General features: G+C 38.4%; 2 protein-coding genes across 4 annotated transcripts; both read left to right on the top strand.

Annotated features, from left to right (window-relative positions):
• The first annotated feature begins 587 nt into the window (after nucleotides 1–587).
• On the top strand, nucleotides 588–15,594 carry slc44a2 (solute carrier family 44 member 2). Of its 3 annotated transcripts, none has more exons than XM_057338221.1 (22): nucleotides 588–775; nucleotides 6,206–6,254; nucleotides 6,385–6,458; nucleotides 6,596–6,680; nucleotides 7,778–7,862; nucleotides 7,954–8,070; nucleotides 8,513–8,573; nucleotides 8,667–8,790; nucleotides 9,035–9,118; nucleotides 9,215–9,327; nucleotides 9,402–9,533; nucleotides 9,768–9,867; nucleotides 9,956–10,048; nucleotides 10,157–10,241; nucleotides 10,379–10,641; nucleotides 11,278–11,372; nucleotides 11,844–11,947; nucleotides 12,032–12,105; nucleotides 12,192–12,262; nucleotides 12,353–12,441; nucleotides 12,521–12,605; nucleotides 15,038–15,594. In XM_057338221.1, exons 1-22 carry the CDS (start codon nucleotides 739–741, stop codon nucleotides 15,145–15,147), a joined length of 2,130 nt encoding a protein of 709 aa, XP_057194204.1. In that variant the 5' UTR covers nucleotides 588–738; the 3' UTR covers nucleotides 15,148–15,594. The 3 variants fall into 3 exon arrangements, with proteins under 3 accessions (XP_057194204.1, XP_057194201.1, XP_057194202.1); XM_057338218.1 differs by lacking the exon at nucleotides 15,038–15,594 and adding an exon at nucleotides 13,696–14,923 and having other exon boundaries at nucleotides 591–775; XM_057338219.1 differs by lacking the exons at nucleotides 588–775; nucleotides 15,038–15,594 and adding exons at nucleotides 3,161–3,230; nucleotides 13,696–14,923.
• A 370-nt stretch (nucleotides 15,595–15,964) lies between these two features.
• odad3 (outer dynein arm docking complex subunit 3) lies at nucleotides 15,965–21,486 on the top strand. Its single transcript, XM_057338492.1, has 14 exons — nucleotides 15,965–16,163; nucleotides 16,519–16,640; nucleotides 16,777–16,854; nucleotides 17,054–17,233; nucleotides 17,547–17,582; nucleotides 17,712–17,813; nucleotides 17,914–18,039; nucleotides 18,181–18,303; nucleotides 18,413–18,559; nucleotides 19,047–19,207; nucleotides 19,750–19,906; nucleotides 20,327–20,470; nucleotides 20,557–20,641; nucleotides 20,949–21,486. Exons 1-14 carry the CDS (start codon nucleotides 16,067–16,069, stop codon nucleotides 21,077–21,079), a joined length of 1,689 nt encoding a protein of 562 aa, XP_057194475.1. The 5' UTR covers nucleotides 15,965–16,066; the 3' UTR covers nucleotides 21,080–21,486.
• Nucleotides 21,487–21,979: the final 493 nt, after the last annotated feature.

Raw genomic sequence — 21,979 nt, 5'->3', positions numbered from 1 at the left:
TAGTTTTAACACTTCTCTAATTGGTGTTTCTAGGAACTGAATGAATTTGACCTGCACTGTTTTTTTCAACCCAGGCAAAGACTGGGAACAAGAATGTTGTATATACCATTTTACACATACTATAAAACCCGTAGGAAAATGGAGAATGGTTTAATTATTATAACGCGTGCTCTTAGGAAAAATAACCATGTTTTTTGTAGAAATTATCTCCATAGTTTACTACAAATACCATGGTTAAACTCAGGTTTTTGTGGTGAGACCATAGTACATATCTGGTTAGTTTGGCTACAAAGAAAAAAATGATCAATTTTGTAATGCAACTTAGGGAATTTTACTGGTAAAATATCGTTTCAAAAAAATCTTCAAGTGGGAATAAAATAATAATATGATATGATCCATCTGTCTGCTGGTTAATATATTAAAATTACACTTTGGTTATTTTAATAAAAAAATTTACGTTTATTTCTAGTTTTTAATTAATCAGCAAATTCCAGCGAAGAGCGTTGACGTTTCATTGGCTGATACGGATGTCTGTCAGTTTTCCAGCTTTTTGATTGGTGGACGCAGCCCACGCTCTCTCTCTCCCGTTGGAAAAGCGAAATACATCATCATGCGTGTACTGTTAGAATGTGCCGCACACTTCTGCTGTATGAGACTGATGAACAATTCCTCACAAGCTTAAGCGATACCGTTGGTTCTGAGATCTAAGACACTGCCACAAGTGCGCATCCGTCTGTCATGGAGCCGGAGGAGAAAAACCCAGAGTCCAAATATGGTAAGAGGTTTTCAGTTTTTAAAGGGACGGTCCTCGTGGAAACAATGACTAATGCGTGGGGCGTGGGTCTCGCGGATTTTGATGAAAAATAACAATGCAGAATTGCACGTGATCCGCCGGTACTCGACCCCAAAAAACACACGGGCGTTGCATTTGACCCGTCTGCGGTTGAATATTTAAGGGCGGGGGCGAGCAAGAAAACAATAGGCTTGTGTTGTTGAAACACATGGTTTCGGGTCAGTACTGCGAATTACATTTGCGTGTTCGATTCGATTTATGCGTCCGGGTGTGTGAACAGAAGATCTGCTCTTATTACTCCGTTACTGTTAAACAGAATGTATGCTTTTTTTTAATAAACGTTGACATAAATATTTCTATAATATAAAGAATCCGTAAAAAGTGTGAGTGTTGTGTTCTGTTTTACTGTAGATCTTCAATTTGTAGTGTTTGTGATAAGGCCATAGTAACTACACAGGTAAAACCACGGATGACTTTTCATTACCATGGTAACATCAGTGGGAGTTTGTAATAAAAACAGCAGAAACCTAAACCCATTTAAATATCAGCTTAGTTTGAAATGTTTCTCGTTAAATTGCTAAGGAGAAAGAAGAGAAACAGATGAGACGATTGTTGAAACACACGAAGAGCATGGAGGTGTGAAATGAATGTAGATTGTAGAGGTAAAACAATCTGGATTTGAGTAAATGTGATGAGAAATGTTTGAGTTCATATTGAGATCTTCAATAATATAGACTTTTGATTGCAGACTCCACAAATCTGAGCTGGGGTTTTTAGACATTGTTGTCATCTCTTCTGAAACGCTAATGGAGACATTTGTCAGATTTAAGACTCTTTTTCAGAAATATCTGAGACACAGATGAGACTTAAAATGGTCTATTTGGTGTTTTCTCACAAACCCGGCAGGCAACGGAATATTTCCAATTGCGGGACAGTGTGGACATGCCAGGACGACATTTACATTTTCCTAAACCCCTTTCTAACCCCTATGCAGTTTTAGTGACTTTCTAGACATCCAGTTGCATCCGTGAAGTAGATTTTTGGACTCAGGATTTTGGAGTTCTGTGTCTGCTCATGTCAGTGCAGATTTGCTGTTCATTCAGGACAAGTCGTAACGTGATTTTCGGTATAGAGCACACACAACTCCAACTCACCTTCCTCTGGATCCAGTCTTTAATTTGAATGCCGTGTACACCAATGAGGACGATAAAACCGTCTGTGTAAAGACTGTAACTTTTTCATAGGGCAGGTTCATGAATGACAACGAAACATTTTTCTCCAGTTGCCTAGCAATCTCACATGGTTGCAAAGGCCTTGTAACTACAAAGGCATCTCGGATATCAGCGGGCCGTATTGTGTCAGGAGATCACGTGACTCTGCGGGTGGAAAAGGTCAGTTTGAGACGGGGGGGCCAAAGTGTGTGATAAGAATCGAGCTGTAGGTTGCCCTCCGGCCATATGTTTGATCAAGGCATCAGATCAGGCTGGAATATCGAAACAGGACAAAGTGACGACACAGAAACATGATCACATGAGCACGTAAATGATGGTTGTGTACTAAAGACTGCCATGTAAACAGCTTTCGGCACGGCAATCTGTTCTCTTGAAGTGTTGCCAGATCACAGCATTAAACTGCACTATTGATATTGCCTGCAAAGAAGAGTTTATTTGATGGAAAGTGCATTGAAAAGATAGTCACCCCCCCCCAAAAAATGGTCATTTATTCATCCCCATACGATTGAAAATTGGATTGGAACACAAAAGAAGATATTCTGAGAAATGTCTCAGTGGGTTTGTGTCCATACAATGGAAGTCAATGGGGTTCAATGTTGATTGGTTACCAACGTTTTTCAAAATATCGTACAGGTTTAGAATGACATGAAGTTGAGAAAATGATGAAGGAATTTTCATTTCTGGTCCACCCTGAACCCAACAGTCACTGTGGCAAAAGCAGTTTGTATGAAAAGTACGAATGAGATCGTACAAATTCATATGGATTCGCTACCTCATGAAATACTTTCCAAATGCCGATTGTGTTTTGTAGATAAATTTGTAGATAAATAAAAGCCAATCAATCGATGTTTTGTTATGACTTACAGTATGTCATGACTGTAATGAATGCTAAAGGCTATTGGCTCTTTTAAAAAGTGACGGGCTCTTAAATTTGCCCCGTCCCAACTTAATGTTTAAAAAAGGAAATTCCTCAACACAGGAAAGAAAACGTTCAGTTCATGGGTTCTTTAAGGAAGTATGTTTCTAGGGTAGAATACTCACAACTCTACAGAGATGGAAAGACGTGACTGGTTTCCTGTTTTGCGCTGATGACGGAAGTCAACTGATGAGTCTTTTACAGTAGCTGACGATAACAATAAGACTAAAAATACTGCGAAGGTACTCATCGACAGTGATGGGAAGAGCTTCGCATGATGGAAAACAAGGTTTGATATTTGAATTTTCTGCGTTTCAGAGCATTGAGAGTTTGAAGTGGTAATAAATATGTATCATAGAAATTATAACCACTAAAAAGAAAACAAACGTTGATGACGTTCAGAGACTGAACTGTTGTTATTTATAGTAAATAGTATAATAGTAATTGAAGTTTGAATCCAGTGATCAAATATATGATAAGCTGATATCAGATCAGTTTGAATGTGGGATTTTAGCACGGTTGGTTGACTGTGGTTGTTTGGAGAGCTCTCAAAAGCTCTGGTCATTAGGGAGCTGTTTGAGAATGACTAAGTGCATCTGTCTACTTCACGATGATGACTGCTCTAAATGGATGCCAACTCTATCAAATAAACTGTCAATAGGACACAGACACTCACGCTGTACATTAAACCGAGGTCTATATGTTCACTAGGGCTGAAGTTCAGTGTAGCCAATGATTTTTGGACGTCACCAAGATTAAAACCCAATCATTATACACAGAAATCACAGGAGGACGGTACTTTCTCTCTCTCTATGGTACAAAGTAGATATGCCTGTATAGGAAAATCGAAAAGAATGCATTCTAAACTTTCCTTTAGTCTTTAATATGTCCGATATTTATTTTAGAAATGTATCTAAGAACCAGAAATCTTACAAATGTCTTAGACTTTCAGAAGAAATCTCAACAATGTGACAACCTGAGCTCAGATTTTTCTAATCTGAGATGATTTTGTTTGCAATTTTAGAAACATCCGAGACGAAGTTAATCAAACACAACTGAGAAATGATACCCGTAAGTCTCTTTGGGAAAAAGCACCTGCCAAATCCATCAATGTAAATGCTCACGCAAACCAAAACGATGTTTACTTATTGACAAGTTGTTGTTTATTTGTGTGGACTGTGTTCAACAAATGCATCTAATCTGATTTGTGTAAATCAAATGACTGGAAAGGGTCAAAATCGTGAACGTTGGGGTAAAAACAGCTCATGGACTGTAGTAGTGATCCTCATGAACGTGCCGGATTTCAGGCACGGAGAGCTTCATAACATTTACTTTAGAGACCGTGGGATGTGCTTTCCCTGCCCAACCTGCTTCCCTAAATAGACAACATGTCTTTGCCAAATTCACACTTGGCTGCGTTTAGTGTGAGGCAGTGCACACATGACAACACTTTTTCATGTGAATACTCCACAAGCTCAAGCTAAAAATGCCTGTTCTACAACACCAGCCAACATACCTCAAATATAAATGTAAATATTCCGGAGGAAGAATATTCTTAAAGCGGTCATGTTATACATTTTAATTCCCCCCAGACTCCAAATATACAGTTATGTCATAACTGAAGGTTGTAGAATTGTTCGCAAAAGATCTTTTTTGCACCAGAATTTTGTCACACTTTAATAGGTTTTAAAGGGGTCATATTGTGCAAACACATGTTTTTCTGTGTCTTTGGTGTGTTATAAGTTGCTCATGCATGTATTAGACACGTAAAATTGCAGAAATGAAAGTGTGGGAACAAAAGATGCATTCTATCTGAAAGCGAATGCTCACCCAGACCTGCCTGAAACACCTCGTGTAGCCACACCCCCACAAATCTACATCAGTTCGTGGTGTGATTTGACTAAGACCTCCCAAATGTATACGCAAGTAAGGTGGGCGTACCTGTCAGTACAATTGAAGAGGAACCTGATGTTCCAAATATGGTAAGAGGTGTTACATTTCCCTCACACGCTTGCAGTATTCCACCAATCACTACGCACTGGTGAACTGGCCAATCATAGCACACCTCGCTTTTCAGAGCCATGAGCTTTGTTAAAAATCTGTGCGTTTCAAAGAGGCGGAGCAAAGAGGAGATGCAAACATGCACGGTATGTGGAAAATACAGCGTTTATCAACCTTAAATCGTGAATACACATTGCATAACATCTAAAACAAACGACAGTATTCGCTTTAGCAGTGTCATATGACCCCTTTAACTCAACCCATTTTTCAACGACAGACTCTTTGCAAAATCTGCATTACTTTAAAGGTCCAGTGTGTATTTTTTTAGAGGATCTAGTGACAGAAATGCAATATAATATACTTAACTATGTGTACAGAGGTGTACATAATGAAGCGTAATGTTTTTATTACCTTAGAATGAGCTATTTCTATATACATACACCGAGGGTCCCCTTACATGGAATACACCATGTTGTTTCTACAGTAGCCCTAAATGGACAAACTGCTCTACAGAGAGCGTTTCGTAAATATGTTATCTCCTTCAGCAAAGAAGTGAAAATGTGAAGTTTTTGACGTTTTTGAAAAAGACAAACTACAGAAAATGTAAATTCATTTAGGTGTAGGCGTAGGCCTACTTCACAACCAAAACAACAATGGCTTACTACAACGCTGCTTAAGATTTTATTAATGCCTTTTTAAAACACAAAAACATTTCTGGTTTATTACATCATTGTTGTGTAAAAGTTCCCTTATTTTTAATACATTTACATGAATGCATTGGACAGACTCTTTCAAGTGCAGCACATACAGCACATTCCCACAGACTCATTTAGTTATAAAATGAGCAGAAGCAGTTTTAAACTGAGTTAAACTTTTATTGATGAGTGGGACCGCTCCATCAGGTTTAGCATTTACTTACACAAACATGCCCTATAAAATCTGCCACAGCGTTTGCATGAGGTCACAGCCTCCTCATCCTCCTTTTTTGGGGACTTGCCATAGACGTCTAGTGTTTTTATACTGACATGATGCTATCTTCCATCCCTCTATATAACCCAGACTCTCACTGAATCATTTTTCAAATAAGCATCATTTTAAATGTTTATTCATCAGTTTCCACATAAGGAGAGAGAAACAAGAACGCACACACATTGTGCTTACTGAAATGATAAATAAACAGGAAGATATTACATTTGTTGTCTGGATATGCACATAAAGTACAGTTCTTCTGGCAATAAATAAACATCTTTAATATCTTTACAGGCGACCCGAGAAAATTTGACCCCACATTTAAAGGACCAATATATAACAGGTGAGACAACTTATATAAAATCATATTCATGATTTTTCACATTAATGATATTTATGAGCATTAATGCCTCACTTTGTTCACAAACTTCATAAACGTGATCTCATCCTCGATCTGCTTTTTTGGTGAGCAGGGGATGCACGGACATTCTGTGTTGTATCTTGTTCATCTTGGCCTTGCTGGGATACTTTGCTGTTGGAATTCTGGGTAAGTTTCAACGCTCATATTTTTGTTTTTATCTACACAATGTGCAGTCGGTGAACGTAAATGTGACCGAGTAAACCATTCATAGTTTGGGTTGGTTTGGTGTACAGTAATGCTACATTGTGACTTTTATTGTGTAGGGTGGTCTCAGGGTGACCCCCGGAAGGTGATCTACCCAACAGACAGTAGGGGTCAGTTTTGTGGACAGGTTGGAACCCCCCTTGAGTGAGTGAAGTCACGTGGCACCTTTGAAAAATGTCTTCCATGTTTCTACATGTTTCATTGGCTGTGTCTGAATTCACCCCCTATCACCTATATAGTGCACTATATCGGGTGTGTGTAAACAACTCATTCCCTACATTTGTTCACTTCTTTTTACCCACAATGCATTCTGATTGTGAGTGTACACTCGCTCGCTCATCGTTCCCATGACACAACGCGAATGTACGTTTATACACTTGTGTTTGATCTTGTGGACAGTTTTGAGAATAAACAGATTAAATGAATGTTATAAATAGCAGTGTTTTATTTTAAATATATTAAGTAATTTTATTCAACGTAATAAATGTAATAGTAAATAAACGTGGCAAACATTTGTTTTGTTCTCTTTATTAAAAACTGATACAATAAACGTGACAAATAATGTAAAAATGAACTTGACCATTTTACAAAACAATCCCTAAAGCCACACAGGCAGTGTTGGGTGTAACTAGTTACTAAGTAATTAGTTACTGTAATTTAATTGAATTTAATTGTAATCCCTTGAAAAAGTAAAGTAAGGGATTACTCTTTTGATGTCAACTACTTTTGATGTGCTTTAATGTATAATTCTCACATTTGTAATGCTTTGGTCAGTTAATAAGAGTACTTTATGTAGTTTAATATTATTTGATTGAATGAATTAAAAGAGCCCTTTCAAGTCTATCCTTGAATCACTTAACTAATCAAGGTTGATGTAGGATATAGAAAGTAATTAGTAATAAGTAACTAAATACTTTTTGGAGAGAGTCATTTGTACAGTAATCTAATTACACTATTGAATATGTAATTAGTATTAATTACTTTTTGAGAGTAACTTACCCAACACTGCGCACAAGTGTAATATAAGCGTTATGACGAATGTCCGCGACAGTACTGTCAGACGCAGGATATATTACATCAGTGTCCGAAATTGTTCACTCATTTTCATTCACTTCTTTCCAATATAGTGGACTATTTAGCATCCGTGCGAGCGAATTCAGACGCAGCTCTAGATCTTTAACGCAATACTGTGATTGATGTTATGAAATGGTGTTTCTGATCTTGCATGTGTGAATGTTCAGGAAGAAGCCCCTGTTGTTCTACTTCAACATCATGAAGTGTGCCAGTCCTCTGGTTCTGCTGGACTTTCAGTGTCCCACTACACAGGTCTGGTGAACGTCTTTTCACAGCAACGTGTGACCGTAGTGTTTGTCTGTTGACGGCATGTCACAGTAGATTTTTATGTTTGTTTTGACAGATCTGTGTGGAAAGCTGTCCAAATCAATTCATGACTTTAGTGAAGGCCCTAAAAAAGCCAGATGACAGGGAATACTACAAGCAGTTCTGTAAGGAGGGAGCCAACATCACTCACATGGTGAGTTACTTCACACTGATTCAATGGAGATATATTTAATATAAAGCACATTTAGTATAATGCAGCATTTAAATATGTAGTAGAACTGTCAGGTTTTATTGCTCATGGGCGCTTGAAATGAAAAGCAAAGCATTTTAGAGATTTTAGAGAGGGTGTCGAGAGAGGTGGAATGATATCCGTGCGTCACGCAGACACGTTGCCTATGCAGGGCAGCTCACTAGTTTTTGAAACAGATCCGTAATGAATCACTGTTTTGAGTCTTTTGTGTAACTCAAGTGTTATATAATGTCAAGCAGGCCAGAATTAGCATCTTTCACATCTCGGTTCGCATCCAGACAGTACATTTAAGTCGTGAATTCTCAGAAATAGTCAGTACAACTTGTGTAATAGGTGTATTGTTGAAACATATGCAACACAAACAATCCTAAACTTCTTTTTTCAGAATGCTCCTCAAGTCCTGAAGGACGGCTTGTGTCCTTCAATGCTCACACCTAGCAAGGCTTGTAAGCGATTTCATCTTTTGTTGTAGTTAAACAACTCTGATTTGACCTTGGTTGTTTATTGTCTCAGAAAATTCTTGTACACCTGTATTTCAGTCACGCGGAGGTGTTTGCCTGCTTTGGAGACGCTGAAGGGCGGCGTGGTCGTGATTGGCAATAAAACCACATTCACGGATGATGGAGAAAATGTAAATGCGACGGATCTTCTCGAAGCTTCAAAGTAAGTCATTTTATGAGATTTTATAATGACGTTAAGAGAGGTGAATTCACTGTTTTCAGCTCAGAAACCTCTCGGATGCTAAATGACCTGAAAGAGTCCTGCGTTGAATTTGAATATCATCTTCATGCATGTTAAAGGAAAAAGTTGAATTCAAGTTTATTTGTATGGTAACGCCATCTTTTGAAAATGCCTATTTCTACTTATTCGCAATTTTGTTGTTTGTAATTCTCCTTCATTTTGACAGGAAATCTAATGTAGTGGTGGAGGCGCGAGCGGTGGCCATGAGAATATTTGAGGATTATACTCAATCCTGGCACTGGATACTTCTGTAAGAGCAGTGAACGTCTTCCTAACATTTGCTAGCCTGATGTCCTTTAATGATGAATCAGATTATTATTAAGCAACTGTATGTTCTTCTTGTCAGTGGATTGGTGATCGCCATGTTGGTCAGTCTGATCTTCATCCTCCTGCTGCGGTGTTTAGCTGGAGTCATGGTTTGGGTTATGATCGTCTTGGTCATTATTGTGATTGGATACGGTACGAGATTTCTCAAATATTTCTTCTTTAAGAAAAGAAATCAGTTTTTGATTTTCTCGAATTCATTTTTGCAGGTATTTTCCATTGTTACATGCAGTACGCGAGTCTGAAAGGACAGGCGGGTTCTGATGTCACTATCAAAGATTTGGGTCTTCAGACAGACTTCTCTGTTTACTTACAGATCCAGCAGACCTGGCTTGCATTTAGTGAGTGTCTTCAGGTTAAAGAATATTTAACCGTTCTTGCAAACATGCACTTGTACACCATATGCATTTTTAATTTCATTTGTAGTTGTTTCAAATAAAAATCTCTGTTTTTGACTTTGGGCGCACGCCAAAGTCAAGACCGCTGTATAGAATACATAAAAATAGAAATGTGTTATAGTATCATAGTGTCACTTAAGTGATGAGACATTTGTTGTGTTGTTTTCTCTCTGTCAGTGATCATCTTGTGTATCGTGGAGGTGGTGATCATTCTGTTACTGATCTTCCTCAGGAAGAGGCTGTTGATCGCTATCGCTCTCATAAAAGAGGCCAGCAGGTCTGCACTTCACACGTTGAACAGCAATGTGTCAGACGGCAGGTTTTTTGGGGGTTGGTTAACACACAAAACCGCTTCTGTCTTTCAGAGCCATCGGTCATGTGATGTCATCACTGTTTTACCCCCTGCTCACCTTTGCCCTGCTGTCTCTGGTCATCGCGTACTGGGCGATCACCGCCGTGTATCCTAAAATCACTTATTGTGAATTATGGTGAAGTTGTGATATTAAGTTATGTGATATATATTTATATTTATCTACATGAATGTGATCTCCTTAACTGTTATTTAGATTTTTGTCAACTTCCAATGAGCCAGTGTACAAGGTTTTCAATACTACAGAGTGTCCATATTTCAGAGAGACCTGCAACCCTGAGGTTAGTGCTTCATTTTGTAATCCGTTACCTATTTATTGCCTGATCCAGATATGAGTCAGCGTCTATGACCTGTTTGTTACGTTTTGCATAACTTGCAGAGCGAAACTAAAAACAGAACCACTTTGTTCTCGCCACAGACTTTTAACAGCTCAAACGTCACGGCTGAGTGTCCCGAGGCCGAGTGTCTGTTCGCTTTTTATGGAGGAGAGACGCTATACCACAAGTATCTGATCGTGTTTCAGTTCTACAATTTATTCCTCTTCTTCTGGTGTGCCAACTTCGTGACAGCGCTGGGACAGGTCACGCTGGCAGGGACGTTTGCCTCCTATTACTGGGCCTTTAAAAAACCCGATGATATCCCAGCATACCCTGTGTTCAACTCTCTGGGACGCGCCCTCAGGTGTGCATTTAGAGAATTTATTCTTATAATAGATTCATTATAGATTCATTTTTAAAATGGATTGAATATTTTTAGATTTGAGATTCATTTTTCTCATAGATTCATTTTGTAAGATTTATTTTTATAGCAGAGTCATTCTTTTAATAAATTCATTCTTTTAATGGATTCATTTTTAAAACAGAATCATTCTTATAAGAGATTTGTTTTATAATTGATTCATTATATGATAGATTCATTCTTATTATATATTCATTCTTTGAATGGATTACTTTTTATAATAGTCATTGTTTTATTAGATTCATTTTCATAAAAGAGTCATTCTTATAAGAGATTTGTTTTTATGATAGATTTATTCTTATAAAAGATTGAATCTTTTAATTGATTCATTTTTGTTATAGATGTATTATGTAAGATTCATTTTTACTATAGAGTCATTCTTTTAATAAATTTATTCTTTCATAGATTCATTCTTAGATTACATATTTTGATCAATAAGTTAAACATATTTTTTATGATAGGTTAATTCTTATAATATATTTTTTTTATGATTTATGATTCATACTTGGGGAAAGGTTGATATTTATGACCGATCCATTCTTGTTATAGATTGAATATATGGATGGTCTTATCTTTCAGGTACCACACCGGTTCTCTGGCGTTTGGTTCACTCATTCTTTCTATCGTTCAGATCATCAGGGTGATATTGGAGTATCTGGATCAGAAGCTGAAAGGTTTCACTGCTCCTGAGTTGAGCTTTTTCTCTATCTTCATGTTTCATATGTTCCTCCAGAAACTTTTTCAGACCCTTCCCTTTTCTCACAGTGTTTGTGTCACTCATTTTTACTCTTCTGTGTGTGGGTTAAAAACCATATCCTTTTCTTTTCTGTGGAGCACAAAAGAGATTGATGGCTTCAGAAGACGTTTGGCATATAGCACATGAGTCATGTTTGGAAACGCTGACGGAAAGTTGGAAAGAATTACTGAATTTAAACACAAATTGGGTTCTGTTATAATATAGCAAAGCAAAACATATCCCTCTTCAGACTATCCTGACTAAGTTTATATGCTAATGGCTTGGATGGTCAAAATAATCCATTGTGAGGAAAACGTGAAGAACGAAATACGGAAGACGCAGTGATTTATACATGTAGTACATTGTGTTTTATGCTCTGAATGTTTATTGTGTGATTTACTGTCCCCAGGTGCCCAAAACAAGTTTGCCAAATTCCTGCTCAGCTGTTTAAAGTGCTGTTTCTGGTGTCTGGAGAAGTTCATCAAGTTCCTGAACAGAAATGCTTATATCATGGTACAGAAATTCTTCATTGACTTTTTAAGGATTACTTCAAAAGTGCTTAAACTTCAACCTTCATCATGTGTCTTATCTTTTCAGGTGGCAATATATGGAAAAAATTTCTGTACGTCTGCCAAAGATGCGTTCTTCCTTCTGATGAGAAACATAGTCCGGTATGTTCTGGCTGGATCTGAACCTTTTAGTTGTGTTTTGTAAATGTATCTCAGTAATTCATATCTAAAACCATTTTCTCTATCAGTGTCGCGGTTCTGGACAAGGTGACCGACTTCCTTTTATTTTTGGGCAAACTTCTCATTGTGGGAATTGTGGGTGAGTGAATCGGTGACTGACGGATGTCACATGAATCCAGGTTATTTAATGAACCTGACGCCTGACGTTTCTTTCTTTCTTTTTTTGCAGGGATTTGTTCCTTCTTCTTTTTTACGGGCAAGATTAAGTTTGTGGAGGACGCCGCTCCATCTCTTAACTATTACTGGGTGCCTATATTGGTGAGTAAACTGGATGGGTCAGACAATGCCAGATTTTCATGGGCGGATTGTGTTAAAATAATGTATTTATCATTTGCAGACTGTGGTGTTTGGCGCGTATCTGATCGCTCACGGCTTCTTCAGTGTTTACGCGATGTGTGTGGACACACTCTTCCTCTGTTTCTGTAAGTGTGAAAGATTCATTTATTACACATGATGTGACAAGGAGGGGGGCGGCACAATCAACATGATGTATGTGCAATGCATGAATGATTTTAATACTTCCCAAAGTCATGCATGCTTGTATTCTGATGTCTGAAAGATGATCAACAATCAGAAATATGTATGTTGCTTATAGAATTTCCAGTTTTAAAATACACTTTAATATAGTTCAGAGATTGATTCACAAATTTAAAACATTACTGTATTGCATATTGTATATCACATTATTTAGCGAATTATTTGATATATCGTGCTGCCCTACTAAGTTTTGGATAAGGAATAAGTTCAATTGCAATTCAATTTAATTTATATAGTGCTTTTCATTGTTTCAAAGCAGCTTTACATACATTATAACGAAAATCAATAATAACAATAATAATAGATGAATCGATCAAATAAAGGCAATATATGGTATTAAAATACAAGGTATACATTTTATTTATTCATCTATTATTATTAGTGTTTATTTTAATTTATAATAAAGCTGCTTCAGAATCGTTTTAATGAATGAGAATGTTTTTCAAAAACTTTTATTTTTATTTTTCACAGATCTTTTGACTGTTGTCAACAACTAAATGTATTTTCAGTGTTAATCTGGCCTGTTTCTGTCTTGAAACATTTCTTCTAACGCAATAGAGCGCAATAGTTATCAGCCTCTTTTTAAGAAGTCTTGGTCGCAGGTACTCCCATTCATTTCTGCTCTGAATATTTAAAAAAATCTTCAATATAGAGACATAAAATCAACCAGCTCACCGATAAATGTCTATATTATTGATCGTTTAAATGAAGATAATGACATTTATGTTAGACTCTTATTGTGAGTAGTTTCTATAAAGAAATAAATGGGAACCTCATAGTTGATATCTGTTGCAATCTCAATTTCAAAATGCTTAAAGGGGCTTTCGGCTTGCTAACCATTTTCCTCCTTTCTCTCTCTTTCTCTCGTTTCCACATGATTCCATCCAATCATGTGTCCTTGCACTGCCTTCTGCTACGTGCTCTCAAAAACACTAACCATACAAATGTGCCCATCACGCACAAACGTAACCCAAGGCGAAGACCTGGAAAGAAATGACGGCTCCTCCGACAAGCCGTTTTTCATGTCCCCCGAGCTGCATCAGATCTTATCCATCGAACCGAGCGCAGAAGAGGCGGACCACGCGGAGACGCCCGTCGTCCAGGTGCAGGCTGAAGAGGAGGTGCCGCTGCAGGAGAACGGAGAGGTTCGGCTCAAACAGCAGGACATCCTCAAACAGGAGCAAGAGGAGGAGACGGCGCTAAATCAGGAGACCCGCGCTGAAGAACCTCCTCAGGAAACCCACCCACCGCAGGAACCGCCAGCTGCAGAGGAGAAACCCCAAGAAGTTACGACGCACGAGCCCGACCCCCCGCAGGTCACGGCGCATCAAAACGGACCGCAGGAGGTGGACGCCGATGACAAGGAGGAACAGGCCGCCCAACCGCAAGCAGAACCACCGCAGGCGGGGGAGAACCAACAAGAAGACGCAGAAGAAGCGAAGCCTCAAGAAAACGGACCTCAGGAGAGTGAGACTCTGCTCACCCCTCAGGAGTAGATGTCTATGAAGTGTGCTACTGACTTTGGAAAGAACCTCCCCTCATTCGAGTCGTAGGCCTATTGTTTACTCAAACTTTTAATGAATAAATCGTAACTCGTCGTAATGGATGGCATGACAATAAATAAGCAGAATCGGGTTTGTACTCAAGTGTGGAAGCGATTCGGTAACGTGGACCCAAACCCCACTTAGATATGCCTACATTGCACTCGTAGAACGTGTATTTGTGTTTTATGTAGAACGTTTTAACGTGAGGACGTGTTAAAGTGTAGGTGCTCGGCTCGTGCCTCAATATTGTTACTAATCGATGTCTTAATCATATTGATGAATGCAAAAGATTTCGCAGTATCGCTATGTTTACAGCAACGACGAAACAAAAAGCCCAGTGTTTACAGTGATGCCAGCCAACACCAAACGATGCCATTTTGTACGAATTTGTGCAAACGTATCTGACAAACGTGTGATCATTTTATTCGTGAAAAACCGACTAAAAACAATCAAGTTTGAAAAGAAAACTCGTATCGCTGGTATGTTTTGGTCTGCTGTGACTGGTTATTGCATCGACAAGAATTTTTAATGCCTGATATTTGTCGCTGATGTTTGCGCCTCTGTTGCCTCTCTTCTACCTCTGTCCTTCACTTTTCTCGGTCTTTGCATGTTGTGAATGTGATCTTATACAGTGCTTTAATAAATTTGACTCTCTTCTTTGTGGATCTCATTCCTTCTTTAGCACGTGTCGGAAAATAGCTCAGTGTATTAAAATAACCACGTGCACTACAGATGTGTTGTTTGTTGTCTCAATGTGAATGTCATTCCAACAGTGGAGGATCTTGAACGTAATGATGGCACATCAGACAGACCTTACTTCATGCCTCTGACACTGCTGTCCATCCTCAAGAAGTCCAACGAAGGGCCAAAAACAGCAGAGTAAAGAGGAAAAAGAATGAAAACGGCTGGATTAACTTGCATTGACAGTTTGGTGCTTAAAGTGACAACCATGTGTCAACATTACAATACATGCCACATAACTAAAGCCAACAGTATTACATGATGATGCTTTTATTGTGTATTAAACTGAGATTTATATTTATTTTGTGATGTCGTTTGTATATGTGAGGCTTTAAGTTATGCTTTTGGAAGTAAAATAATGTGATATTGAGTTATTTACATTTCTGCATTTGGCAGACGCTTTTATCCAAAGCCGCTATAGTTATTAATTCACTATCCTCGTGATAACCTTTTGTTTACTGTGATATTACAACAATGTTTTATATTTCACAATGTTGATGTTTGACATTTTCAAAAAGAGAATGGAAGCCATTCATTTTGGTATGACAATAAAAAGTTATTTCCGAGTGTGGACGGATGTGTGGTCAGTGAATATTAATTAGGCTTTGTTAGCCTACAATCTTGATTATTTTCTTTATTACAGGAACATTTACAGAAATATCGTACATAACAGACAGCAGTGTAACTTTCATGTGTGTGCTTTTACAAAATGTTCACAATTGAAATACAATTCAAGACGCATCGGATTTAGAATATTTCCCACCTCACCCGGAAATTATTTTCGGAACGGCGCTGTTTTAATGTTAATAAATAGCCTACTTAAATTGTTTTATTGATAGTAAATATATCTATGTTAGTAACATTCATGTTTAAATCATACTAAAACTTTAATGAAGACGTGATTTCCGTGTTGAAGTGGAAAATATCTTAAATCCGAGGTGTCTGGAAAGCTGACGTCTTCGGAGTACAGCGTGGCTCAGTTGCTAGGCAACGAGCTCCAGAAACAATCGACCGCGGTGATATGGAGATAGAAATCCAACCGTAAACTTTAAAAACGATAAATGTTCATAAAAATGACGACTACGTTTATGGCAGAGGGGCTCACGCCCCATCTCAATGATCAAATCACTCAGCTACAGCGAAAAAATCAACTTCTGGGTAAGTTTCATATGCTAACCTTTCGTGAACCCTGTCATAACAAACCTGTTAACGGAGAAGAAGTGAAGTAAAACGTTTATTACCTTGCACTATTATTGTCTGTTTTAATTATTTATTGTCGTTAATTATTTATCTGTGAATTTGTCAATATAACGTTATGTTATAATAGTAGGCCTACTGTCTGACGTGTTTATAATTAAAGTGACTTCATTAAATATTCAATAATTTTGTATGTGCATTTTGGGTTCATTAAACAAAGAGCTCTATAAATTGATATTATAAATATTGTATGACATTGTACTTGATTTCACCTTTTCATTTTCTGGTAATGCTCGTTTTTTGTACTGTCCGCTAGAGGGAGACAAAAACGCGTATTTAGAAAGCTCTCAAACTGCAATCAAGACGACTAGAGACACCGTCATACAGCTCAGACAGGAAAATAAAGATCTGCACAAGAAGCTGGCAAAGTCCCTTGCTGTATGTTATGAACACACACACCTTCAAATCAACCCTTATATTAAACATGTAGCTAAAGCACATCCGGCGATGCAATTTTTGTGTGTGTGTGTAAAGGTCATGGGTTAAAAGCCTCTGCATATGTTTTGATGCACAGGGAGATGAACAGGTTATCAGAGAGGCCTTTCAGAGCTATGGGGTGGAGAGAGCCGCTTTCTCAAACATGTCCGGAAAGGTGAGAACTGATCTGGTCATTTTCTGTATCTGCGTTGTAGAAATGACAAAGAATCAAACCTCCCTTAAGGGATGCAAGAGCACCTTCACATTTTCAATACGTTATTTCAAACCAGCATTCATTTTTTGTTGCAAATATTTTGCTCACAATTATATGCAATATTACTCCATAAAAGATTTGCGAAATCTTTGTTGTGCAGGCCGCTCAGACGGTGCTGGATCAGAAGGTATGTGATAAAATGAAGAAGCTCAACGCTCTGAAACACACCACTCAGACACACCGACGCCATTTAGACAAACTGAAGCTACAGAATCAAAACTTGATGCCAGCCAGCAGCGGCTCTCAGCCCCATGTCCAGAAACCAGAAGAGGAGGACAAGGTATGTTGGCCATTCAGTGGAAATAAACGAAATATTGGGACATGAATCTCACCAAGAAATGGCCAGGTTATTTTTCTCCCCAAAGTAAAAAAAGAGAGATTTTATATACATGAACCCCATATTAGGGGTTTAAATATGAATCAGATATATTCATGTCAGCTTTTAAGACATTTATACTCAATTACCGTCATTACACTTGAAATGAGTTTAAAAATGAGTTTAAAAAAGTGCAATGCTGTCCCTAACACACACACACACACTTCAGTTATATCCTGTGGAACGATGGTAACTGTCATGTTGCCCTCATTCACAGAAAGAAGGGGACTCCGCCGATCAATTTCCCCAAAAGGTTATTCTTCCCTGTCCTTTTCTCTTCTCTGTTGTAAACTGTTTATCTGATAAGAACATTTAAATGTGTTAACAACACATCTCAGAAAATACGAATGATTAAATGCTTGCGTACGTGTTTAATGTGTAGACATTACGCATACTGGAAAACCGTTTGGAGAAAGCTCAACTGAAATGCCATGAAGCGGAGCACATCATGCGGGGATACCACAAACTGAAAGAGCACCTGCAGGTAACAGAGCTGACGTATGGATGAGTTCAACCCCAACACACTGCCTCTAGTCCATAACACACTGCTTGTGACTAAGGTTGCTTCTGTCCTGTTTTTATAGGAGGAGAGTCTGACATTTCATTCTCAGCTGGACCAGCTGGAGGCAGATATCCAGCAACAAACACAAGAACTCAAAGAACTGAAGGTCATGAACAGTGACCCTCAGCTTTCTAGAGAGTCTGCTAAGGTAAAAACATCAGAGGAACGTTTCACGACTATAGGATGAATACCCATAGCAAACAGGTAAAGATGTCAGCCTGACATTTGTTGAAGTGTGTGTGTGTGCGTGTGTGTGTGCGTGTGCGTGCGTGTGTGTGTGTGTGTGCAGGCTGAGCTCCAGCTTCAGGAGGAGCAGGTGTACAGAGAGCGCAGAGAGAGAGAGAAAATCCTTTCCCACTATAAGAGGCAGGCGGAGGAGATGAAGGCTCACGCAGAAAGGATGGAGAGAAGAGTGAGCATCATCCATCACACCTAACAATGCCCTAGTAACCACCCTAGCAACCGCTCTCAAAACATGTAGTGAGAATGTTGGGTTATGATTTCTATCCCTGTCCGTTCAGCCCCAGCGGGCACCCATGCACCCTGATGAGATGGGCAGCGAGGCCCAGCGCAGTGCCACTGGAGTCGGGGAGGAAGAGGAAACCATGTCTGAGTTCGAGGAAGCTTACCAGCGCATCAAAGATGCCATCGGGGTCACCGACACACAGGCGAGGAGCAAACGATTATATAGAATTTATCTTACACCGGACGCGGCGCAATGCAACATGAGACAATAGAACGCATTAGAACTCATTATAATTTGACATTTTGTCCACACTGGATGCGGCACGGTGCGACGTGACAATCCCATTAGAACAAGCCGAGTGTCGCGTCCGGTGTAGACACGGTGTTAGGAGTTTGTTACGCCTCTAATCCTAAATATTAAAAACTCATTTCAAGCTTTGTTTTGTAGAAAACTCTTTTGGTATTCGCAAACGTTATACTTTTTTTAATGAAGATTAAAATGTATTAATTCAACATAATCATGATAATGTTGATCATTTGATTCATCGAGTCATTGCAATCTTTGCATACTGAATTGTAATTGATTGTCGTCTTTCTTATATTAGTTTGTGTCCTGAGTCAGTTGTCAATACTGCAAATCTAGTTTCATACTGTAACGATATGTCATTTATGATATCATTTAATAAACAGGAAATAGTGCACAGATTTATCTCTCAGGAAGAAAGTCAGAAACATCTGGAGAACATGAAGGCAGAAAATGAGAGAACTCTTGTTCAGCTCAACGAAGAGAAAAATGAGCTGCAGAAACACTTTCAGGATATGAAATACTCAGGAGAAAGTAAACTCTCAAGGTGAGACCCTGTGCTTTATGAATACAGTATACAGTTAAAAACTGTAATTTTTTATTTTTCAAATGGAAAAAGACAACAAATTTACAAGAAAAAACATAAATTTTACGTAATTTTTTCCTGGTAACCCAGCTGCCAGAAATTTTCAGTTTTTACAGGATCTTTTAACAGTGAAATACGGTAACAAAAAGTCAAATTACAGAAAAAGACAGCAAATTTACAAGAAAAAATGTGTAATTTACGGTATGCATTGGTGCCCCATCTGCCAGATTTTTTTTTTTACGGGACAGTGAATCACAGACCAGATCTGTCTCCTGGATATCAGTGAGATTAAATAGAGAGAAAATGGAAACGTTTACTGAAGTCTCATATATTTTTCCTGAGAAAAGAGTCTTAAATCTCACAAATCACTCCCTTGGAGTTTCAGAAGAGATCTCAACAATGTCCATCAAAAGTCAATATTATTGAAGATCTCAATATGAACTCAAACATTTCTCATCAAATTTCAACGAAACCCAACTGATGTTCATGTTTGGATGTTTTAGTGAGCAGCAGGTGCTGGAGGAATGTGAGCGTCATCTTCAGGACGAGCAGAAGCATCTGGATGCGGCTAAAGATCGTCTGGAGTGGCTCACGCGTACACTCGGCTCCGTCAGGGCTGGAGTTCAGCATCTCGCCGACAAACTGCAGCATATGCCGCTGGTACATACTGTACATTATACTGTACAACAACATGACAAAAGTTTCATAAATCTAAACGTATTCACTTCACGCCTAAGGTTCCTTCGTCTGTAAATATGTCAACAATTTCGAGTAATATGAGTTCACATATTACCTATACGGTTTATGTGTTTCCTAGAATTTCATGTAAATATTTACAAGATGATTTAAGGGGAATCCAAGTTGTCATAATAATGTCACATGCACCAAGAAATATTGAACCGTATTGTTGTTGTGTAAGTTTTGGCTGGTTTTGTTAGATGAAATGAGAGCCTCAATGTTTAAGTGCACTGGGACATTTTGTGTTTGTAGTGATGAAAGAAACGCAGTTATACTGATTTACAGTGAAAATGTATACATAAGGTAGTTAAGAGAGCGGAATTCGTATTTTTCTGCTGGCAGGACCCGGGACCCCAACTGACCCCAGACTCAGAAGAATATGTGCTGCAACTGCTGTCTGACGGCGAACAAAAAATGATGCTGCTAAAGGAGGATCTGCAGGGAAAAGATCTGGCAACCGTCATGAAAGAGATGGAAGAAAATGAGGCGAGAATCCTCTAATCTTGAAGACATGTAAGATATGTGTGAATTTTGTGATGACAGCGTTTGTATGTTTCCATGATCTCCTGCAGTTTCAAGCCAGTATGGAAGAGAAACTGCCCCAGCAAAACACACGGATTCAGTTGCCCGAGGCTCAGAAACTGGACCTCTTTGATGGTGAGCCACCACACCTGTTCACAGCCAAACATAACCACGGGTCTGTACCCGAACATTACACCTAAACACGATTATACTTACAAATCGAAGGATTGAGGAAATTTTTGCACTATTGACCAGTGATCACCGGCGTGTGAATTAGGAACTGAAGAAAGTCTTGTTATTTTCTCCAGTACACACACAACACGTACAAATCCTTCAGGGGCCAGAAAACATTAACGTGTGCAGCGTGTGAGAGTCTGTACTTTTTAAAGAATGCTGTTTATCCAAATGTACAAAAGAAACTTGACGTCTTCTCTGTCAACAGATGAGAAGGAAAGAGGCGAGGACGAGGGTGATGTCATCACGCGTGCCACCCTGAAGCACCAGTCGCAGCTGATACTCGACGCAAAGACCAAGAGGAGGACACGTGTTAAAAAGAGCAAGGACAAAAGATAACATCTGAGATAACGTCTCAGCAAAAAATCTGAAAAATGTTGTGAGGAAAATCAAGAACCTGTGTGCTCCAAATGCACAGTAGCTCTCAGTACATTCCTACTGTTGATTTAATTCATGATTTATTATCAACACAAATGCAAAATAGTCTGACATCCTTTAATTCTCAGATCTCAAATGTTTTGTCATAACAGATGACAATTATCTTTGTTAAAAAACAATTTCCTTAGAACTGTTTCATAACAAAACATTTCTTTAAGATCGAATGATTATTATCATTCATGTTTTTTCAGCATATTAAGCGGAACAGCATTCTGATGATATATTTACCCTGTCTGACCTTGTTATAGAACACTTCAGATGCACTGATGCATGTACAGTACACCAGGGCTGACTGTGTGTGTATTTCATCTTAGACAAATAAAGTTAAAAAGTGTAAGAACATTTCTGCGCATGCGCAGATTTAATCGCGTGTTCTGTTAATAGATTATTATTCACATTAATTATCACAAATTTCTCATAAAATGATTAGTTTTTATCATCCTAAAGAAAAAAATATTTGGCTACATTAGCCTACACATAGCCTAATTAAATCAGAAACATGTCTAATATATTGTAGCATGCTGGTAAACACACTTTACGTCTGTATATGATGAAAAATACAGAAATTATTTTGTTATTTTATGTTTAATAGGTATGTGTTTTTGACCTAATTTGTGTTATTTCATGACATCAAAACTTTGCCACCTGGCAACCACGCGCTTCATGTAAACGCACCCGCGGTTTTACGTCGCGTCGCGTGGCCTTTTGTTTTGTTTCCTCACGACATACAAAAATGAATGTTGCCTATTGGACGCACATGTGTTCAAAAATAAGGTAAAAACTGACCATATGTCTTATGAA

Source organism: Triplophysa rosa, linkage group LG7, assembly GCF_024868665.1.
Source record: "Triplophysa rosa linkage group LG7, Trosa_1v2, whole genome shotgun sequence".
Taxonomy (NCBI): Eukaryota; Metazoa; Chordata; class Actinopteri; order Cypriniformes; family Nemacheilidae; genus Triplophysa; species Triplophysa rosa.
This window is presented reverse-complemented; position numbering and strand designations above follow the sequence as displayed.